At 34.2% G+C, this 23,645-nt stretch overlaps 1 protein-coding gene across 50 annotated transcripts in view; it reads left to right on the forward strand.

Moving 5' to 3' along the window:
- Window positions 1-23,645, forward strand: part of RIMS1 (regulating synaptic membrane exocytosis 1) — a 489,665-nt gene that overhangs the window by 290,510 nt on the left and 175,510 nt on the right. For 23 of the 50 annotated variants that reach the window (XM_045498708.1, XM_045498709.1, XM_045498707.1 and 20 more), the window contains 2 exons: window positions 21,300-21,367; window positions 22,418-22,528. In XM_045498708.1, the coding sequence (XP_045354664.1) occupies window positions 21,300-21,367; window positions 22,418-22,528 (179 nt within the window). Of the gene's footprint in view, window positions 1-256; window positions 586-3,714; window positions 3,892-13,370; window positions 13,459-21,299; window positions 21,368-22,417; window positions 22,529-23,645 lie in introns of those variants that run through there. The other 27 variants (XM_045498747.1, XM_045498737.1, XM_045498753.1 and 24 more) reach the window with 13 other exon arrangements.

Genomic DNA, 23,645 nt, shown 5'->3' on the forward strand with positions numbered 1-23,645 from the left:
CCTTTATTTAGCCCTCTCCACAAATAAGCTCCCAGCAGGAGAAAGGCCACTAGTTACAGCAATTTGGAAGATAAGTAAACAGAAGGAATGGCTAGGAGCATAGTGTCATCTGGCAGAGAGCTTATTTCCTGAATCCTGTGGATCTGGTTAAAACCCAACAGAGATGCCAATATGCTTCTCCTCAGTAAATGCTACCAGTCTCCACACCACCAGGCCCACTGAGGCTTGGGTACAGTATTTTATCCAAGCAATCCTTTGCATAGCTGCACAGTGCCTGCAATGACCTACGTCAGTCATACAAAGCGATTTTCTTACACCAATATTTTCTTTCAGTTTCCATTTTCTGCTGCTCCTGACCCATGGGTTGTTGCTGATGTTCAATGATGTAAGCAGAGTGGTGGAGGCTCTTCTTAGATAATATCTTGAATTTGTTTAAAAACACAGCTGAAAATCCCCAGGCTGAATTTCTTTACAAGGTTGCTGTCATGTGTGCACCTGGGATACCCATCTCTTCAGAAGGGTGGGAAGAAGTGAGGTCTGTTGATTCCGAAGAGGGAACAGTCGAGGCCGGAGGAACAGGTGCTGGTAAGCAACAATGAGTTTGGGGCATGGGAATTCATTATATTTAAGAATTGGACACAAACATATTTAACACACCCTCTGTATCTATATTTTCAGTATAAATATTCCCATTCTGTGTGTGTCAGGTGTAGAGTGATTTTGTTCCATTTTCTCAACAAAGCAAAGTTTCTAGATACCAACTTTATCTTCATTATTTTTCTCTGAAAAGGGATGATTATATTTGCAACGTAGCCCTAAAGATTGTAGGATGATGAATCACATTTGTGATTTATTTTTTGGTGTAATAGCCAACCCCAAAAAGATGTAAAGATGAGAATGTCAATATTCTCTGAAAATAAGGAAGAGGAATAGCAAGCTGTTTAATTGTGCATGAGTGTTGTTTGGTGGTCAGTGTATTCCATGCTTTGCTACCTCATGCTAATACAGAGAGTGAGAAATGTTTAACAAATTAAATTCACCATTAGTGGATAGTTCAATGCAAATATAGGAAGTTTGAGTCACTTTTTCAAAACAATGGATCCTGGGTTCTTGAAAAGAGCTGAAACCCTTCCACAAACACACAAGCCTTGACGTGGGCCATGGTATCACAAGGTCAAATGGTGTATGTGAAGCTGGCTCAAAATCACAATTGATGTTAGGTTTTATGTGTTCTCTCTCTAGGGAAATCAGTCTGCTGGTCTTTGAAAGGCTGTGGAATCACAGCCGAGTGGGAGGGTATGAAATATATAACCCCAAGGTGGGATATGGTGGTTCAAAATGGACAGAGTGACAGAAATGCTTTAAATAAGTAGATATTGTTAATATAAATTTCTGAATTGACAAGATGAAAATGGAAGGATTTTTTTCTACTTATTTGTGGGCAGTGTCCTCAGTGACTGACACTTGTTTCTATCATAGAATATCCAAGTATGTGGTACTCAGAAATAAGTGGAAGGGTATTTTAAAATAAAGTCATCAGCCCCTTCTCACATTGATTCTGTATTTTAACTCTGTAATTATGAAAGCTATGTACATCATTTCAGAGACCTTATTTGGTTTTCCAAGTATCTTTTGTTAGAAATACAATTTGTTACCATTTGATAAATTTCTTCTTATGGAGGCACTTTAGGGAATCAAAGATAATTATACCAAATTAGTATCAATTCATGACATGGAATAAGAGAAAAATATTAGACCAGTAGCATTCAAAACAACTTTATAATTTGAAGTACATTTTTACCAGTTAATAACTCAGAAAAAAAAAGAAATAGGAGAAAATACAACAAAGAAATACCTCAAAGAAAGTATAACAAAGAAATTCACATGCAGTGAATTAAAATATTTTAATTCAGTTGACTTAGCGTACATAGGTCTGTAAGATCATAGATTTTTACATTTCAGTGAAATAGAATTATATAGTACCACTTATACCTAGAGGAGATTGGTAAATTGGTTGTTGAAAGTTTGACTCTCCTTCCATATGTTCTCTTCAGTGTGCTTGCTGGGCCAGCAGATCTGTCTGACTCCAGATGTAGAAAATAGAGGTAGATGATTGTAGGCCCCTCCTGCATCACTGTGATTTTCCACATCAAGTCACTGGCACTTTTAACTTTGAGGTAATCTGTCAAAATAATTACAGTGGCTCATATATACCATGTTGTATTGAAAAGCTTTTGCATGGACTTTCAAGTCAGACAAAGTCAAGTCCAAATTCCAACTTTCCTCCTTAAAAACCATGTGACCTTGGGCAAGTTAATTAGCTTTTCTGAGCTTCATCGGCAATAAAGGGTAAGTAATATTGATTTTGCCATATACCTACGAGAATTCCATGTAGTAAGTAAAATTAACACAGCACAATATTTGGCATGTAACAATCATTCAAATAATATTTATTTCCCTTCCTCTTTTCTCAGCAACAATTTGGCCAGTCTTTAACTTAAGCCAGTTGCAAGTTTGAGATAAAGAAAAACCAAAGATTCTAAATAGAGGCTAAAGTCATGTTCTCTTCAGGGGAAGAAAACATTCGCATTTGCTGATTTGTGTGAGACTGACATTTGGCAGTTGATTTGGTGATAGTGAGATGATCCATGGTTCAGTGTTAACTTTTTTTTATCAATTATTTTTGACAAGTATATATATTTTGATTTGACACAGTGAGTTTACTTTAAATAAATGAAAGATGGTTCTTAATTCTTCTCCTATTATCGTTTGATCATTTAATTTTTAAAACAAACTAGAAGCAGTCTACCTCTAGTTTTCAGTTCTGTAATACATGATATTACAGATGATAAAGTGAGTGTAGTGACCTAACAGAGGATAATGATTCTGTCTCAGTGAGAAATATCTGTAAGTTGTGAAAAAGACTATGAGTTGTGACTCTACAGGGATCAAAAACCTACATCTTTTAAAGCGTTGAATATAATATGAGCGCCCCCCCCCCCCACCACTGACAAAGCCTATTTGGAGTTGTCTTTTGCCCCCTGGAGTTGAGCCACTGTTAGCTCTAGGCTGGCTATACAGGAACACTTTTGTCTGTGTTCTCAATAATCACTCCTGTACTCCTGGTTTATGCCTCCTGGTGCCAGTTGTTGTCATTGGACTGAGTAAGATCTCTCAGGGAAACTGCAGGGGAAATGATCTGTTACACAGAGCGTGGCAGAACCATTGCCAGTGATTGATAATGGGACCAGATCATTTCAGGTGAGTTTTCTGTGGTCCACAAGCCAGCAAGGCTTGACTTTGTTATCTTAGTCCATGAATATCTCAGTGCAATGTCACTGGGGGGATAATAGGAGGAGCTCTTCAAGCATATGCCCGAGTCTTTTCTCCTGTGCTAGTTTTAAGGGACCACAGCATTTTGTTTCATTTCGTGTCTCTGCCTACAGGAAGGTAACATCTTCTGTGCATTGTTTCAGGAAATGGTTAATTATGGACCTACCAGAGCTTTGGTGTTTGCTACAGTGGAAAGCTCTTTCATATAGCAGAGAACACTATAGATTAATGCGGTAATCAATGAGAATCTGTACACTGCAGAGATCTGTTTTGATGACAGCAGCACTTATGGCCTTGTTTAGTGTCACCGTTGTATAATGTTGGACACTGCAGGCTTTTTTTGGTTTTGATTTAGAATGCAAGGACCATAGGGAATTTTATTTAAAATGTCTTTTGCATTTTTTGTGGATTTTTTATTGTGTTGTGGATTTGCTGCCTTTGCTAGCTAGAATTTAGTGATTTGATGCCAGTAGCATTTATTTAACCACTCCTATGCTGCTGTTATGTTTGCTGGGTTTCTGCAGTTTCTACTACTTCATACGTTGCACTCAGGAACAGGTAAACTAAGCTATATTAATCTTATACATAAATGTAAAATTAATGGAATATATTGTTTAATTATCCCAAGAGTAAGATATTAAAATGCTTCATGTAGATTTTATAAATATAGAATAAGGAATAGTTTACTTTTAACACGGCAATTACACAAATGTATCATCATTTTAGAATACAATGGTGATCATCGAGTTGCATTATATGAAGTTATTTTCATGTTTCATGTTTTAAATGACTATCTGAAGTATACATTAAATGATCTAAATTTAGTATTTAGCTTTCAACTTGATATATATATAACTTTCAACTTTATATGTATATAATATACAGTTCATTCAGAAAGTATATATTTTCCATTTCTGATTGCCTAAAGGCAGTTGTTTTTCCTGTTTACTTAATTTTACTAAAATTAGAAAGCTTCAGAACTTAATCTTCTTAAAAATAGAAAGATATCAGTTTCTGTATAGATTGTTATTTTGAAGTGTTTAGACAAAGGCTGCCAAGGCCTGGTTTCTCTTGGTCGACAGTCCTGAATTTTAGAGCACAGCATGGAATTCCAGTGTTTCTGTGACATTAAGCTGTGGACTAAAAGGAGAACTGTCCAGATAAAGGGAAAGAAAGCCCAGACAGAAAGAAGGAAAGGAAAATACAGTCTTTTGGGTCAGAGATTTGGATGTGTGACCTTGGGGCGACAGAGTTAACTAACTCCTCCTGGCCCTTGTTTCCATTCTGCCAGTTTGAAAAAAGACTACTGTTATCGGTGGGAGAAAAACATAATGTTTTTCAGGTCCTCAGGATCGTCTGATGATGATTTCTGTGTATAAAAAGACATTGTTACTAAATTTTTAAAAGTATACATTTTTCTTAATACAGGGAGGGAATAGAGCTTTTTTTTTTTTTTTCTTTTCAGTGTTTTAGCAGCTGAGGCTTTTCGGAAGGGAGATTATGACCCTTTTAAATTAAACTGGTAAATCTGTTGGCTTCATTGTTACTATTTTGCCAAATTGGCATTGGGCAGGTTTGAAGTGTCCTGAGGGCACTTGCTGTCAGACTGTAGTCCTTTGGTGGGGGTGGTGGTGGAGGGAGGAAAGAGGCATCTCGAGTTATGCAGCAGCAGGATAAGGTCCTGGATGCAGAGGCACTGGGGCTCTCTGAAAGCCTGCCAGGGACACGAGCTCTCCTGGCTACTCCTCTGCTCCCTCTCAGGTACAGTAAGTACTGCTGAGAGCAGCTAAGGAAAGCGCCTGCATGCTCTTCCCAGCAGATGACTTTCAGGAGGTCCACTTTGTGCTGAGGACAAGCTTAAAATCCAAGAGATCAGAGGCAAATGGAAAAGAAGCAACCAGGCACCTTCTGCTTGCAAAAGTATGAATCATATTGCTGTCTATCAAATTCTAGTTAACATTCATGACAAATTAAACCTGTTCTTTCTAGAGGATAGAGGATTTTATTGTAAACTGAGGCATGTACTTGCAGAGTGGCTGTTGTTGCTGCTTGATAAAGATCATGAATTTCACGTTCATGGTCATACTTACTGTGTCTTCTTAATGGCAGACATCCACTAATTTGAGAGGAAGACTGAAGCAGTGATGGTTCATGCTCCCATGCATTTGCATCTGAGAGATGAGAGGAAAATAATGTGATTGATTTCTCTATCTAGCTTTGGGGAACCAGTTTATTTGAGCTTATAGTTTCTACAAATATATGTATGAGGGCAATAACTTCATTAGTGAAGTGATTATCATACGGAAGGTTGCCCACTCAGTTCTCTTCAAACTTTGTGATACTCTTCGTTATTAACCCATGGTTAAAAAGCTCTTCAGGAGAAGGAGATACTTTCATTTTGAAGCATTGTCTGTGAATGGCCCTTAGGAATATTATGTTAGAGAAGTGATGGAAGTCATTTGGAAAACAAAGACAAAATTAATCTCTGTGAACAGCAAGTATATATTCCGGGTAATTTTGGAGTGTTGTGGAGAAAAAAAATTTCTTTACCATTCATAATTCTTCTAGCTTATCCAATAATTAAAGTGACATGAGACAGATTAACAGGAGAAAACATAAAACAAAAAATAAAGTTTAATTACATGTGCCTGAGACCCAATAATGAGACTGAGACCTAGAGAAATGTCCAAAGCAGGCAATTTTTATGCCTTTTAGACAATTTTTTCCCTAGATGAAATGCTTTTTATTTTTAGATCAATCAAAAACATATTATAAAAACCCTTTAATATACAAACTTCAATCACAACAGCAACCATGTAGCAATGAGGGGATGGGACATGGTGGGAGCATGTTAGGGGGAGGGTTGGTTTCTGGGGTCCCTACTCCTTCCTGTGCCTGCAGTCACTCTGTGACCTGTGGCCTCTGAGAGCATGTCTTAACAGAGGGCAAATCAAAGCAGCCCCAGAGACAGAGAGGCCTTGATGTTGACACTGATACAGACTGAGCACAGCAGGCCCCTTCAAGATGCCATCTTCCCACTGAGGTGGCCTCCAGGGAAAGCCAGATCCAATTAGGAGGTAACAAGGTGACTGGGAGGAGAGTCAAAAATAAATGAAATAAATATTTCTTCTTCTCAATTTTCTAAGGCCATGAAGATTAGAAAGTGGCATGTTCAATTATAAAAATATAGAAACCAGTGAAGAATTACTAATTATCTATAGTAATATTAATAATCAAAAAGATTATTACTCTATTCAGCTTCACACCAATAAATGGGAGGCTAGTGAAATGGGTTTAGATTTTGGATAGCCAGCTTCAAGTAGGCCATCTTTTGTCTTTAAGAAGGTAATTGTCATATAATGAGTTGGTCAATTCATTGCAGAAACACAACCGAAAAATTTAAATGCCTAGTTTCTGTAAACCTTCCTAGTTTCTTTTTTTTTTTTTTTTTTTTCAACATTTATATTTATTTTTGGGACAGAGAGAGACAGAGCATGAACGGGGGAGGGGCAGAGAGAGAGGGAGACACAGAATCAGAAACAGGCTCCAGGCTGTGAGCCATCAGCTCAGAGCCCGACGCGGGGCTCGAACCCACGGACCGCGAGATCGTGACCTGGCTGAAGTCGGCGCTTAACCGACTGCGCCACCCAGGTGCCCCAAACCTTCCTAGTTTCAAGGAAGGTTTTGTGTGAGCTGTGGGTTTTAAAGACCAGGAGGATAAATTTCTTATTCTGACAAACTGTAAATATTGAACAAATCGCAAAGCTGACTTCAGTAAAGGGGGGATATTGATTGTAACAGTTGTGGGCTCTAACAAACATATTTTCAATAGTATAATATCTGTCAGATATTTTAGACTTATTAATAGCTTTTGAACTATTATGTGGTAACAAGAAACTGTTAGCCTTGCAATGTTTGTTTGTTTTACCATCTTTAAAGAATGCTTAGCCCTTGAAGCTTATTCTTAACTTCTAAGCAAGTCCAAATTGGAACGATTATTTTATCCACTTTGAAGTTTCACTTTAATTCCGAGATTATGTTTTCTAATAGTTTATTTAGATTACACAAAGTTTTTTTCTATATTTTCTTTTTTAGTCAATGTCTTCAAAGTTGTTTAAGACACTCATCAGGAAAGAGATATTATATTAACACATCTGTATATAGTATTTCCTTTGTCTATTGATATGAAAGTCTTTTCAAATATATGATTCATTAATGTCCTGAAAGCTCATAAAAGTGCTTTCTGAGATGAATTTCTTTGCTCTCTGCATGTAATCATAAACTTCATTTTCTTTGAGTATGGTTTCTTGATTTCCTAAGTGTCTAGCTTAAATAGGGTTCTTAATGAAAGCATACTGCTGAGGCTGAGGACCTGCAAGAGAAGATAATTCTGGGAACTAAAGGTAAAGCACCAAGGCAATATAGAAGTGTCCCCAGTCTGAGTCACCCCTTCATCCAGACTCTTTAACCATTTGTTAGTAATTTGGAGAGCGATCATTGGCCCGTCAGAGAAATAAAGGAAGCAGTGGACTCTCACAGAAATATACTTACTGCACAGAAAATTTTATTTATATTTTAAAGAGTATATGGATCCCCTAAACTAATTGTGGATCATATAAAAGGGTTCACATAACTCAGGTTATAAAGTTTGCCTTAAAGATCATAAAAACAAAATGCTTTCTACCACATCCTGTGGTAGAAAAAGTTTTGCCCTACATGAAGGTAAGCCATTTTGCTTCATTGGTTAGTAAATAAACCTAAAACTCACTTCAAAATGTTCTTGCTTAAGAACACTTCATTATCATTTGAAATTTTCATGTTATTTCACATTATACTGAAAAAATCCACCCAATCCTGACTTTCCAAAAGGTATATAAATGATTAGATACACTGATATGAGTAAAGAGACTAGAAATGACAGACAATTCAGATACAACATAGAGTGCTTTCGTATTCAGATGAATAGGGGACTGTACTTTATAGGGACGCACATTATTTCATCTGTACCTGAAGGGCTTAGCTAGGGTTGTTTCTGTTCAGAATAGCTTAACCGAGACTAGATTTTTTTCTGACATTAGGCTTCCTTGACAAATATGTTGTCATTCCCTGACTTCAGAGGCTAGTCTTGTTCTAGATCAAGCATTTAGTTATTGAGATCTCTATGTAAGGCTTCTTTTAGTCTATGAAATTTTATTGTAATCAGAGCTATTCATTGAAGACAAGAAGGTAATGGAAAAAATGAGCACAGAATAAGAGCCTCCAAAATATCTATTTAATCTGAGAGACTTTTAGAGTGTTGGTAAGAAACCTATGGTTTATAATGAAGAGAAGGATATCTGTCTGTGGAGTTTTAGCTTGAAGCTGTCCCTTTTGAGTTTGCTGTACAGAGTCTTGGACATACCATCTTTACTCTCCACGTTTGCCTAGGCTGGTTTATAAAGCTAAATTTAAATGGGTACAGTTTTCATGCCTGTGAACTAAGTGCACATCTAGATGTTTGACCTAAAATATGATGCATGATAATTACACTGAACAAAGATTATAGTAGGCCCAAAGATCTGGAGTGTGTGTGTGCATGTGTGTAATTTTTTGTCATCAAAACTATTAGTGTATCACTTTGGAAAACAAATGGAACTATAAAAATTCTTAGTAATACATGAAATTATAAAGTCTAGCAAGATGTCGTCTTTTCATTGTTTTTATCCTTTTCAACAGTAAAAAATGCAAATAGCCAGGCTGGTGTAATATAGTTTCTCATTTGAAAAATGAATTTTTAGTCATTAGAATACAGTTGCAACAGTTTTCTAAATCTATTGAAATATCTATAAACATCAATAAAATATATATCAAACATCAATAATAAGAATTTTATACCTAAAACTAAACGCTACTTACAGTCTTACCATATAGAAAGTGAGGTTGAGTTTAGGGGATGCCAATTGACTGGCTCTTTCCTTTTTTCAAATGGAGATGAGTGTTTAATTTGAGTTAAAGTATATATAAAATAAATATGCCTTTATATTGTGGGAAAGATTAGGATAAACTATAATTTGTTTTCTTAATATTGGAGATATTATAATCACACTAATAATTTGATATTTCTCATGGGTTTCATCCGTTTCTTCGGCTCATTTTTGCTGTGATCAGTAAGACACTCTGAAATTTGGGTTGATATATATGGAAATCAGATGCAGTATAATGATCTTGAGTTGGTAAAATCATTGGAATTATTTGATCAATCTTAAATGTACTCATATTTATTAGGATAAAATATTTAAAGATATTTACTATCTTTTTAAAAAATGTTAATTTTTGATATAGAGTGCAAGCAGGGAGAGGCAGAGAGAGGAAGAGAGAGAATCCCAAGCACAGAGCCCTATGCAGGCTCAAACTTTTGAACTGTGAGATCATGACCTGAGCCAAACTCAAGAGCTGGACACTTAACCAACTGAGTCATCCAGGCGCCCCAACAATATTTACTATCTTTGTGAATGATATCACTATGTCTTACTTAGGAAATATTTGTTACAGATTTATAAAATTTGTATCAGAAATTCTATACATATGAAAAATCATTATTCTTTTTTTTTTTTTTTAATTTTTTTTTTCAACGTTTATTTATTTTTGGGACAGAGAGAGACAGAGCATGAACGGGGGAGGGGCAGAGAGAGAGGGAGACACAGAATCGGAAACAGGCTCCAGGCTCTGAGCCATCAGCCCAGAGCCCGACGCGGGGCTCGAACTCACGGACCGCGAGATTGTGACCTGGCTGAAGTCGGACGCTTAACCGACTGCGCCACCCAGGCGCCCCAGAAAAATCATTATTCTTAATTAACAGTGTTGAAGTAACAATTTAATCTTTTTCATAAAAGAGTTCAAAGAATAATGTAAATTTTCAGATTTAACGTCACTGAAAATTTTAAATATCAGTGCAGATAGTGGTATTCAATTTCAGTTTTTTTCACCAAATAGTTGTAAATTCAGTTTAATTCAGTTACACTATCATCCCCTAGACAAGTTTTGTTGGCTTTGCTCTTACTTAAAAAAGCATTAATTTTGATTAAGAATATTTAGAAGACGTTTAAACCACTCTGTGTGTAGGAAGTCTTACAAAGAACAATTAACTCGGTATTTCCCATTTTTTGTACTTCATTCACAAAATGTCAAGAAATAGAACATTCAAAGGGAGAAAATAAGAATTAAGATTTATTATGTATTGAAACCTTACTTTAATACACCATAAAACTAAAGCAGTATTTGATAAATAGTTAATACATGTCTGTTTTTGTTGCTTTTATGAGTAATGATTTAATTTTGGAATGGTGAAAACTCATTCTCAATAGCTGAGTTTTCCTATATGCAAAACGTTTGCCAACCAGCTTGTTGTTATTGATGTTATTTGTTTACATTATTTTAATTAAAATCTTTTTGATCAGCATTGTATATTAATCTATCATTTTTTGTTTTAAATAAACCAGGAAAACTGAAAAGGATATTTCATCCTGTTTTCTTTAAGGTTTATATGCCATAAAGTAATTTTTTTTTTGGTCCGTTAAGATAATGGATATTGTTGTTAGGTTGCCCCTTAGTATAGCTATGTTCATTGTGCTACTCAGGTATCACAGCATTGAGGGCATGTATACCCTTCATCAATTTGTTTGATTTTTTTTCCCTTGTCCCTTTTTTTGATTACCCTGCCCCTTTCCTTGTGAATTCTTACTACTGTCAGTGTGCTTTTCCTTGTGGACAATATGCATCTTCAGTGGTCCTGTGGAGTTGAATAACAGAAACTCTTAGGATTGTGACTGTAAAATTAGTGGGTTTTTGGAGGAATAAAGTCTGGGAACTCAGATTTGTGATGTTATTTACTTACTGATTTATTTGCTAGATGAGAAGCCTTTTTTTTTTTTTTTTTCACTTGCTTTCCATTCTTTGCAAGATTTCCAAATCGGTAATTGCTGAGATAATGTCCTATTTCCTGAATTCTGCTGTTCAAGCTATGGATAAACTAACACCTGTACATCAGTTTTATTTTAGTTATATTGTTTATCATTGAATCAAAGGTATGTTGAGATTAATGGGTGGAAAATTCTGTATTTAATGAAAACAGTTATAATAAATATATTAAAATACGTTTTGTGCATATTCATTTAATTTTATTTCAATTCCTGCTTTAAAGTCTACCCTAATACCAAAAGTGACTTAAGGTACCTACCAAAATGTAAAAATAGAGCCACATGAAATAAGTTAAAAATGTGTAGAAAAGATTGGTGAGGAAAAATAAGGGTAGAAAATTCGGCTGCAGATTTAACCATAAACATTCTAACATACATGCTTCGAGAAAAGTAACATCAGTTACAAAACTTCAGCTTCCATTACATAAAAATAAACCAGTTAAGTGCACACTAATTTTTCCTGATAGTGACACCAGAGAGAGGTTTCTTTTGTGTAGTTTCACAGAAAAGATAATCATCATCAGAGCATGATCCTTGTGAGTCACATCATCACCATGATCTCTATAGTCGTATGTTCAGGGACAATGTATGGAAGGAATTGCGGAGGCAGTGAGGGGAAAGGGAATGTATAGAAATGTAGTGTATTCCAGGTGCATGGTTGTGTGATGTTCTGGAGTAATTCAGAGTTAGATTGTAGAATATCTAAGTTGTTTTACTGCATATCCCTCACAAAACCTCTGTAGATACTATTGCTTTAAGCTAAAAGATTTCAAAAACACTGGAGAAACATTGTATTCCTAAATATATTCCTTCTGAAGTGCACTTGGGAGTAGTTCAGTGCAGCTGGGTAATTGTGGAAATTGTGGATTGAAACAGCCAGGCGCATGGGACATGGGATTGCCTTGCATTCCTGAATAGAAGGCCACCCCGTTCTTCTCAGGAGAGCATCTGTGACCCAGCCAAGAAACTATGTTGGGCCCTTTAAGTCTTTTTAAAGTAACAACTTCTGTTATGAAAATGTTATCTAAAATGAAGCTATTTTGGAAACAAAATTTTAGACTCGTTTATCCAACCCTTTAATATTTAGAAACTCTGGAAGAGAAGTCCTTTCTTGAGTCAGTAGGTTAATCTTTGACCAATTTTAACTTAGTTTGCTTTATAAAAATAAGTGTAGACGTGATCTAAGTCCATTGTGAATATTGCTCCTTCCTTCTGTGCTTTTTCTTGCCTGATTTATCTTCCATCATACGGAATTGGAGTATGGTTGAAAGCTTTATATAGCTTGACCACTTTTGCACTGTGGCAGAGATTTAGACAGTGACCTTGCGCTGCTTTCCTGTGGCTATAATTTGAAGGTTTATGAATATGGATACTTAACATTTTTCTCTAGAATACTGTTGAGGCATAAAATGTTCTCCAAATTTCTATGTCCAATGATTTCCCACTGCCAACAAAGGAATATCCAACTTAAAAAGAAAAGTCTTTTAATATATCTATAAATTGTTTGAGTAGCCAACATAAAAACAAGCAAATAAAAAAAAAAAGAAAGGGAAAAACCCTAATTTTTACAGTAACTTTCTTTGATAGTGCTCTGGGTTTAAAACATGTTTATATTACCAAAAATGTTTGCTAAGAGTATATTTATTTTCTACTATTTTATAGCTTATTACATATTTTTAAATGATAAGCAATATCAGTCCCCCATAAGTGCTTCCATTTTGTTCTCTGTACCCTTAGAATTCACCTTTATCATCATTTGGCTATTATTATTGTTATTTATATCACTCAAATCATGATAATGTGTCTCCATATTTTTTTATTTCCATGTCTTTGGGATGTAGGGGCAGATAGAAGTTGACATTCCAGAATTATTATTGCAAACTAATATTGTTTTATTAGTGTTGCCTGGGTGTGAGGTCTGGATAAAAACTAACATTTTCCTTTATCAAATATATTTACATCTAGAGTGCTTTCTTGTAATGTCTCTGCTGTGAACTTGCCCAGCACTACAATTTCTTAAACCTGTGGTTAACATCCAGTCCCCAAACAATGAAAACATATAAACCCCGATTTTTTCCACAGGGTTTCCTGGCTGGTTATTCCGAGGCTTTGCACGTGACAACCTGTTCTCCCACGTGAATGGAATACTCAGTGTCAATGTGGAAGCCTGGTCAGTTGGAAAGTTGCAGTAAAATATTTCCCTCTTGTGTGCAGCACTTCCAAAATTATTATTTATGAAGAATCATTGTGTTGGAAGAAAGAAAATAGTTTCCCTAAGATTGTTAATTTTGTGCTTTGCTATCCAGGGTACTTTACTATTATATACTTAGGTTCTACGAAAGATATTTCTCAGTCGTTAGGCTTCAAACCATATTTACACATGAAATTTATTCCTCTCTAAACTATTATATGTAGGCATCTTTTTGCCTTAACCTCAATCAATGACCTTAGACTTTTCTTTAGATACATTGTTACTGTCATTTAATACAGATAATAAATACAGTCTATCTGCATTTCCTGAAGACCATAAACATTATTCTAAGGCACAAAGGTGTGTGTGTGTGAGTATGTGTGTGTGGTTTTATCTTGTTGTTCATAACTCTCAGGAATTTTAATTTATTGACTTCTGAGTCCTGCAACATCAGGTCAGTGCAGAGATAAAGAATAAGGATGTCATTGAGCATCATGGTGTTTTGGAAGTGTTTCCGAACCCTGAAGCTTCATGTAGTCTCAAAAATCTAAGTGTATATACTTTCAAAACTAGGAAAAATTAAGCTCATGAGCAATATTAACTATCTCAAATAGCTTTTTATTTCTCAATATCCTTTAGTCTACTTAAAGTAATACAAAATTTTCTGTGCTTTTCCAAAACCCCATCATCCAGGGTGACCCTAATGCATATTTAAACTTACATTTATTTTCTAGATGATTTGGCTAGGAAGAATATAAACTGAAAAAAGAATCTTAGGAAGTTAGGATGCTTGTACTAAATAATTTTTAAAGTATAAAGTAAGCTGGTTTTAAGAAGACATTTTCAAGGGTATCTTGAGTCATCAAGAAAAATGTAAAAAGGGATATAATAGCCTACTTGTTTCATGATACAGAACAATTCAGTCACAAATATTTTGCTGATACATGTATATTTTATTCTCCCACATAAAAATATGATCAGACGAAGAAATGATGAAATATTTATTTTTACATTAAGGATACATTGTACATTCTGATCATATTAATTACTTCACAGTCCAAATATTTTTAGTTAGAGATTAATCTGTATACTTAATATATAGATCACCTGACTATACTATAAAAACAACCATTTTCTTAATACCTTAGGCTTCCCTTGGCTTTATGGAAATTAAACAGGAAGTTTTATGTTACTTTTTCTGTATATGATGGCTCTTTTCCTCATCCTCTAGCAATTGGGATTAAAGAAATATTCACACATTCTAAACACTTGAGCATCCATTTGCACCAGGCCGATTAATCATTTCTGTAAACAAAATGACTTTAACGTTTTTCTAAGCCTATTTCAAAGTATATTTTGCAAATATTACTGATTTTATATATATTTTAGTTATGATAGCTAATTAATTATAAATGTGATCTCTAACACCATGATTTCATATTCCTAATTTCAGTTGTGTAGTTACATAATAAAATCATTTCTAAAGTCCTTTGTAATAAGCAGAGTTGACATATCTCATTTAATCCCCATGAAACTTTTGCAAGAAAGTGGCATTGTCTCCATTTTATAGAGAAGGACAAGGTCTGTAGAGATGAAGGGATATTATCAGGAATGTGGCAGAGTAAGGAATAGAGTCATCGGTCTGTAACATCGAGTACATGCTCTTTTTGCACAATAGCTGGTTTTTATGTTTGATAAGAAACAACGTAAATTATTAGTTTCAGATAAGATATAATGCTGTTAATAGAGGAATGAAAATAGAGTGAGGTTCTCTGATTAAGTTTTCTTTTTTTTTATAATTTTTTTTTTTTAACATTTATTTATTTTTGAGACAGAGAGAGACAGAGCATGAACGGGGGAGGGGCAGAGAGAGAGGGAGACACAGAATCGGAAGCAGGCTCCAGGCTCTGAGCCATCAGCCCAGTGCCCGACGCGGGGCTCGAACTCACGGACCGCGAGATCGTGACCTGAGCTGAAGTGGGACATTTAACCGACTGAACCACCCAGGCGCCCCTCTGATTAAGTTTTCAATAAGTAAACCATGGGGGCAGTTTCTTAATTTTTACCTGGCATTAGAATTGACAGAAGGGCTTATCAGTATTATTGTTGGAAATACTTTTTAGTGTCTATTTTTACATTCTAATAAACAACTTGCATTTCTGTGGTGCTTTATAGATTGTAAAGCAATTTCATGTGCTTCACCTCAGGCTACCCTTGAAAGAACAATGGAATGCTATAGGAGTTACCTCTGAAGTTGAGGGATTATCTGAATGACTGAGCTCAGAGCTCAACCAGAGTGTTCATTCTGAGTTCCACATTATTGCTTTGTAGAATTGTGTGGCAATACGGTTGATGTTCCATTAGTTCTCAAATTCACAAAAAAATACGCATAATAACCAGAGAAGTATCAGCTCCACCAAATATGTTAGTGAAATTCTAGATCAGGTACTAAGCCTATATTCCCGTGCCCTAAAAGTATTAAACAAAGATGGCACCATGGGCCCTTACACAAATATCTTACCTTTCACTGGATGTAGTTCATCTCTGGAGGCTCTATTGAGTATAAATGTTTCTGAATACAAGCATCTTTGGCACCTCATTAACTTAACAAATAATAACAAATTAACAAAGAAAACTTGCATTTCCTTGAACCATAAAATTTATACACCCGAGAGAGAATGGTATTGTTGGTTCTGATAGAAGCAGAGCTCATTGTTAACAAAGGGGAATTTTGAAAGTGAAATTTCTAACAAGCATTTAGAGAACAGCCACTCTAGTGAATCTGTACAGACTGGAATAATGTAAGTCTTCTAGCAAATGGCACCTTGTGTGTGTGTGTGTGTCCTGGACCAAAACCAGAAATTGGAATTATTGTTACTTAGAATTTTTGAAGAGGTTCTTGTGAAGACCAGTGGTTTGGGAATGCCTCTGGCCCTGCCTCAAGCCTTATTGCTCAAGGGACACAAATCTCTGTTCCTTAATTGTACAGTATTTGCTGTCAGATTGTGTAGTGTATATTAGTGTATATTTTGAATAAAATCACCGAAAAGTATTTGAGGAACAATGTTTTTACTATCCTAGGAACTTAGACTGTTAGTAATTCTGTAGTGAATGATAATTTACTGATTTTGCTTACACATGGTATTCATACTTATTTTTAGACTTTAATATTTCACTGATTATATGATTAATGATTGAATTTAGCAAGTGTATCTTCCCATTTTATTTTAATGCCTGGATTCTAAGACCTATTAAATAATATTTGTTTCTTATCCATGACTGCTAATTTAACTTAAGTGAAATTAGGCTTTGTAGGATTTTGCTGTATAGCAAATTATTGCTTATTTATTTCAAAGTTCGTTGCACTATTATTTTTAATTTAGAAGTGGGAGCAGACACACTTGCCTTTTGTAGGCATGGGACTATCTGAAATAGGTTTCTAAAATAAGAAGAAATTATTTCAAAATGGTATTTTCATTATATTAATCAGAAGTTAAGATTTTTATCTCAGTTCTTAGGCTTTGGATTTTAATTCCTATCTATGAAAAGAATGCCCTTGTAAAATATTTAAGTGATTTCAAATGTATAACATTTTTATCACATTATAACCAAAGCAATATTTATTAACTTATGTGTGTTGACCATGGTACTCAGTATGAAAAATACCCTACTTTGTCTTAAATTAAAAACTCATTCTTAGAACTTGAGTGGTTTTTGTGTGTGCACTGCATACATTCAACAAATATATTTTTTGCCCAGTATTTTAATTTGTCTATGTGCTGTGCTATAATAAAGTATATTAGGATTTATTTAATTTTACTTAGTCCCAACACACATCCTACTATAGAGAATAAACAAAAATAAAAGAGGAAAATTTTTTAAGAGATATAGGAAATCTCTGGGAAGGATGATTCTACCAATTTTTGGTCTGTGAATTTTATAATTTCTTTGGGTAACAACAATCTGTACTATATAGGAAGAATAATTTTCTTTGAGATGACAGGTAACATAGTTAAGGATATGTATTTGGAATTGTGCAGTTACTGTGAGTCAATCTTTGAATCAGTTTGAGTGCCATCTTTTAACACCATCATTATAATGAGGTTAAAAATATGCTGTATGTTTCTTATGGAAATAGAAAAGAATTCCAAATTTTCTAATACATAACAGCTTTGATGTATATAACCTTTCTTTTGCTACCTACACATTAGATACACATTCCACCTGGTCAAGTGTAATTATCATGTGAATTGTTAGATATTTATTTTGTAAATCAGAGTTATGGTTTTCCTTTTACAATGTTAATATACTCATACACAGTTATACATCTATATGATGTAGAAAGCATTTTTGTTCAAATGACTTTGATTCGTCTTATTGGAATCCACTGTGCTTTGACATTAAATATCACAAGATACAAAATTTTAAATCATAGAGGTGCATACTTATACATTGTTATATACTCTAATGGTAATAACCTGTGTTAGGAAAAGCTGGTTCTCTTTACAGAAGGTTCAGGAGTCATTTAGCTGACTTTCATTTGTGCAATGAAAGTTGTGTGCTTATTTATTAATTACTTTTTCACAAGAGATGGGATAAAATTTTGTTTTTAAAGTTTTAACAAAAAATAATACTCAAAATTATAACACATTATTGAATTTTAGCTGTTTATGAACTTGAGCCATTTCAGTACACTGATATATTCCCTGGATCTAAATTAATGATAATAGTGCATTTGTTCTTTTATAGTTATATTGAACATTGGAACCAAAATGATTTTGTATCAGGTCTTTAAGCAAATACCATGAGTTTATCATTTTGTAGCTATGCTACTTGGAAATCAATCTCTTTAATCACCTATTAGAAAGATACTCAAGGAAAATGTTTTATATTAATGAAATACTAGATTCTGAATATTTTAGGAGGAGGTTTTGGTGAGTGTTGCTTAGTCCATTAATAATAGGGAAATATGACTTATAAATACAAATTACAGCACTTAAAAATTCAATAATATCTTTAAAATTTAGTAATTACATGCAAAGAAGAACAAATAAGTTTAAAACTACATATTTAGATTTTAGAATTTATTTCTCATAAGTCTTTAAGCAAAAATATTATATTTTAATGGGTGATAATGACATTTGTGATAAGAAAACTGTTAGAAACTATTCAGGATGTGAAAAAGTGTAATTATACATTAAAATATATACAAATATTGTATGCTAAAATATTAAATGTCTTTTAGATTTTCATTTAATAGAAATTTTTAGTAGACATCAACACTATGTATGACCAAAATTATCCTATTTTAAACGAATTAAATTAGACTCTCCATTTAAGATCATAATTATACAAAGCTTATAGATGATAGGATACCATTGCTTGAAAGCAGCGTTTTTATAATAAAGTGTGCTTGGTATCATCACCAAACATACCAGAAACATCAGCTTTTGGTTCTTTGCATATAAAGACCAATTTCTGCACAGGAAATATTAATCAGATATGTAGATCTAGATTTACTTATGACAAGGTGAGTGAAGCACAGGGTTGAAACACCGTATGAGGAATTGAAGCATGAGCCAGAGAAAGATCCCAAGGAGTATAGTTTATAAGATCTAAGTAATTGAAGGATATAAAAAAACTTTGTTCCCTTGAAGTTTTAAAATGGGTTGGATTTTGCCATTGTTTTAACCTCAACGACTTTCAAAGCAGTCCAACTTTCAACTTAATGACTAATTTTCTTCTTTAAACCCCGTAAATATTGTGTTCTCTTAATTTGTCACAGTATTTCAAATTGAGTCAGCATTTAAGGAGTCATCAGTCTTTCTTACTCCTAAGTATATGAAATTTTAGGGAAAAAGTTTTGTGATTTATAATAATCTTTTGAATGATATTTTTAGTTACTACTTAATAATAATTGCAATTTTATTATTATTACACATAGTTTTTCTTTCAAGGGAACAGTGTCATAATACTAAAGACAAAAGCGACTTTAAGAATAAGTAAGTAGGCAGGGATGGGCAAAATGTGTGAAGGGGAGTAAGAGATTCAAGCTTCCAGTTATGGAATGAGTCAGTCATGGGAATAAGTACAGGGAGTATAGTCAGTGGTATTGTAATAGCATTGTATGGTGACAGATGGCAGCGACACTTGTGGTGAGCACAGCATAAGGTATAGACATGTTGAATCCCTATGTTGTACACCTAAAACTAATGTAACATTGTGTGTCAGTTATATTCAAAGAAAAAAATTAATAAAAAAACTTTTGAAGTTTACAAACAGTACAAATAAAAGAGGGATAAAAACCCTGTTTACAATTTCCTTGTATTTAATTAATTGAGGTGGTTCAGAAGAAGATAATCATTGACACCAAGCCATGTACACATTTTAAAGTATGTGATTTTGAAAGGGATTTGGACTCTGTGTGTAGTGAATTTTAACAATATAGTTTCTGTTAATGCAGTTTCTAATATTCAACCCTTCACAAAATATACTGTTATGTATATGACACATTTGAAGAACATTTTAGTATTTGTTGTATATATAACAAAGTCCTTCAGCCTTTCTAAGATATTATTTATTAATTTTATTATTTTTTAATGTTTTATTTATTTTTGAGTGAGAGAGAGAGAGGGAGAAACAGAATCTGAAGCAGAGCCTGACACTGGGCCGGAACCCACAAAATGCGAGATCATGACCCGAGCTGAAGTCGGACACTCAACCAACTAAGTCACCCAGGCTCCCCTCTAAGATACTATTTTAAAAGAAAAGGGAAGCAACTACTAAGAAACTTAGGTGTATAGGTTTTTTTATGCCTGCAGATTTTAAACATTTTTACATTTTCTATCACATTTCTTTTATAGTGACTGTATCTGCCATGCCTGTCATCTACATACAGTTCTTTGCTTGTGATCTTCACAGATACCAGAAAAACATATTTTCGCAACACTCAGCTAGATATATCACTATTAGTTAGTGTGCTTTACTCACTTTCTTAATTTTTTTCTCTTTAAAGATACATCAGGAGAAAAATTTCATTGATTTAATCTAATATTTAAAATGTAAGAGATAATTTATTCTCACATTCACCCATTCCTTTTTTTCCTATGCAAATACTGATTTCTGTTATTTTTTTCCTTTTTTCTCAGGTGTTTTAATATTATATTTTTAAGCCAAAAAAATCAAAATTAAAGGTTCATAAATTCATGCTTACAAAATTAGGATTTGTGAAGTTTTTTAAAGTCTTTTTGATGGCTTTAGTACAATTGGATTTTCTGTTGGTTGTGTTGTACTCTTGCTAAAAGTTATTCTTGATAATTTATTCAGCGCTGTGTGCTAAAATGTGTGTCCTAGTGTCAGCTAATGAGGGAAGACGATAGAGACCAGAAGCTAATTTTGAAATAACATGATATAGTTCAGAAGAGTAGAAAGAGAGACACTAAGTTTTCATACTTATTTCAGTTCATTGAATAAAACTTTTTCAGCATCACTAGATGGCAGGCTGTGCCTTGGCATGGATAGTCTTTTGAGGGAAGGTGGAGTGAGTTAACCCAGTTCTTTCAGTGCTTTTTATGTGTGTTTCTAGGCTGATTTATGAGAATAAAGGTAGTCTATAGTATGAAGTGCATTTGTAACATTCATTCCAATGATTCAGGTCACAGCCTTTGCAATACAGGGGTGTATCATTCTGGTATGTACACAGTCAAGATTATGATGTTCATAACCCTTTACTTTATAGACCGAAGAAGTCATACTTAAAATGATGCATTCTCCACTTTAAAGCATTGCACTTTTCATCCCCCCCCTCCCCCATGGTGCAGGTGACTTGGATTATTACTGGTTGGATCCTGCCACGTGGCATAGCCGGGAAACATCACCTATTAGTTCGGTAAGCTTTCTGGGAAATGAAAGTTGGAGCTTAGGGATGATGTGTACTGTTCATTGTCCTATCTATATTTGACATGTGATGATAGCAGTCTTACTCTGTTTCGTTATACATTTTTTAAAACATTTTATTTATTTATTTTGAGAGAGAGAGAGAGAGAGAACTTGCATGAGCGAGCAAGGGAGAGGCAGAGAGGGAAAGAGAGAATCCCAAACAAGCTCCTTGCTGTCAGCAAAGAGCCCGGCCCAGGGCTCAGTCCCACAAACCATGAGATCATGACCTGAGCCACATCAAGAGTCAGATGCTTAACTGATTGAGCCACCCAGGCACCCTCCATTATACATTTTAAGAAAGAAAATATTCATTTCATTTAAAGTAGTACAGTCTAGAAGGGAAAAAAAATCACTGAATAATTATAACAAATTTTATTTTTTTTAAAAAAAAGTTTATTTTTGAGAGAGAGAGTGCATGGGTGAGCATGCACAAGCAGGGAAGAGGCCAAGAGAGAATCTCAAGCAGCCCTCCCACCCCCACTCTGTCAACACAGAGCTGAAAGTGGGGCTCAGTCTCAGGGTTCATGAGATCATGACCAAAATCAAGAGTGAGTCCCTTAAGCGACTGAGCTATCAATGTGCCTCTATAACAAATTTTAAATTAAGTAAGAAGCAATTATTAAATGATGACTATATATAAATGAGATATTATTTGGTTAATGATATCAACATTAACAACTCAAAATATAGAATAGGTTTTCTTTCTATAAGCAGATATGTTTTAAGTTTAATTCAATTTAATCATTTCAGAACAATTTTTTAGAGATTTACTTAGTTGCTAACCACTCTTAGAACTGTTTAGTTTAAGAGGCTACTGCAAATAAAATGTAGCTGCGTTTACAAATGCAAATTGTTGTAAGTTGAGAACCCACCAAAATAAAGAATTTCCTCTAGAGTGCCTTTAACTGAGGAAATCACATCTTGCTACAACCAATAATTATGTGTCTACAGGAAAGAAAACCACTTAGCTTTTTTTTAAACTTTATCCATGTTTTGATAGCATCCTGTAACGTGGCAACCATCTAAAGAGGGGGACCGATTAATTGGACGTGTTATTCTGAACAAGAGAACAACCATGCCCAAAGAATCAGGTGCATTACTGGGTCTGAAAGTAAGTATGCTGGTTTAAAATGTTTCTTAAGGGTGGATTACAGTACAGGCTGACTTCAACAAAATTTCTGACAGTGATTTTTAAATATCTTCCTCTCTTCTCCAAAATACAGTTCACCTAGTGAACGTTCTTCGTATATTGATGTCTTATGACAGATACAGTATTTTTATCTGGATTAATATTTCAAAATCATTTTATAATATGGCTTACAAATGTGTTAGGAAACTGCCATGAAATATAGGAAAATAAAGAATTTTTATCTCAGTATGAAGTTCAAGGATGATTTTTACATTAAGAAGGTTTTAATGGATGGTAGTAAAGTTAGATTATGTGGACTGCATAATTTTATTTTCTCTTGACAAACAACATAAAACATCATTAAAGAAATTGTTTCCTAAGTACAATAGACTTTATTGTAATATCAAAAGAGTAAAATGTGTCTTTTAAAAATATTAACTGACATCCAACAGATATAAAGAAAAACTAACAAATTGCAAAAGATTATATTTTATTATAGGAAAAATATATATGCACATTTTGTCTTATTTGTGTGTGTATGTGTATATGTGCTAAATCACATAGTTTTATTTGCTTTCAGAAACTTAGAGAAACAAAGATGGGCTTTAAAATTATTTGCTAAGATATTATATTATAGTCGTGTGATAATTTGGCCTCTTCAAAACCATTGACTATTAATCCAACTAAAACTTTTCTTCAGTTAATGCACTTACTAGTATCACCTTATTCATTATTAACATTTATTTCTCTTGCTATGAAATAATTCTGATCGCCTCCACTAATGGGCATATCCCAAAGTATGGTGGATCAGCCTCAGCCTTTGAGAACATGTGTTGCACCTTTATGTATACACACTTGGTGCCTGCCTTGGGAGAAATTAAACTTAGGAACTTTCTGATGTATTTAGTTTTAGTTACAGTGGAAAAACCAGGTGAAAGTGTTAAGTATTCAGTAATATAACCCAGACTTTAGGAGTTAGATTAGAATATGTATTTCAGGTGAAGTCATTCAGATGGTCAGTAGCAGAGATAAACTTAGGCTATTACTCATTGTGCCATGGTAAATTGCTTCCCAGAAGTGGCCTATTCTTGGTTTGAAT

This window comes from Leopardus geoffroyi, chromosome B2 (assembly GCF_018350155.1).
Source record: "Leopardus geoffroyi isolate Oge1 chromosome B2, O.geoffroyi_Oge1_pat1.0, whole genome shotgun sequence".
NCBI lineage: Eukaryota > Metazoa > Chordata > Mammalia > Carnivora > Felidae > Leopardus > Leopardus geoffroyi.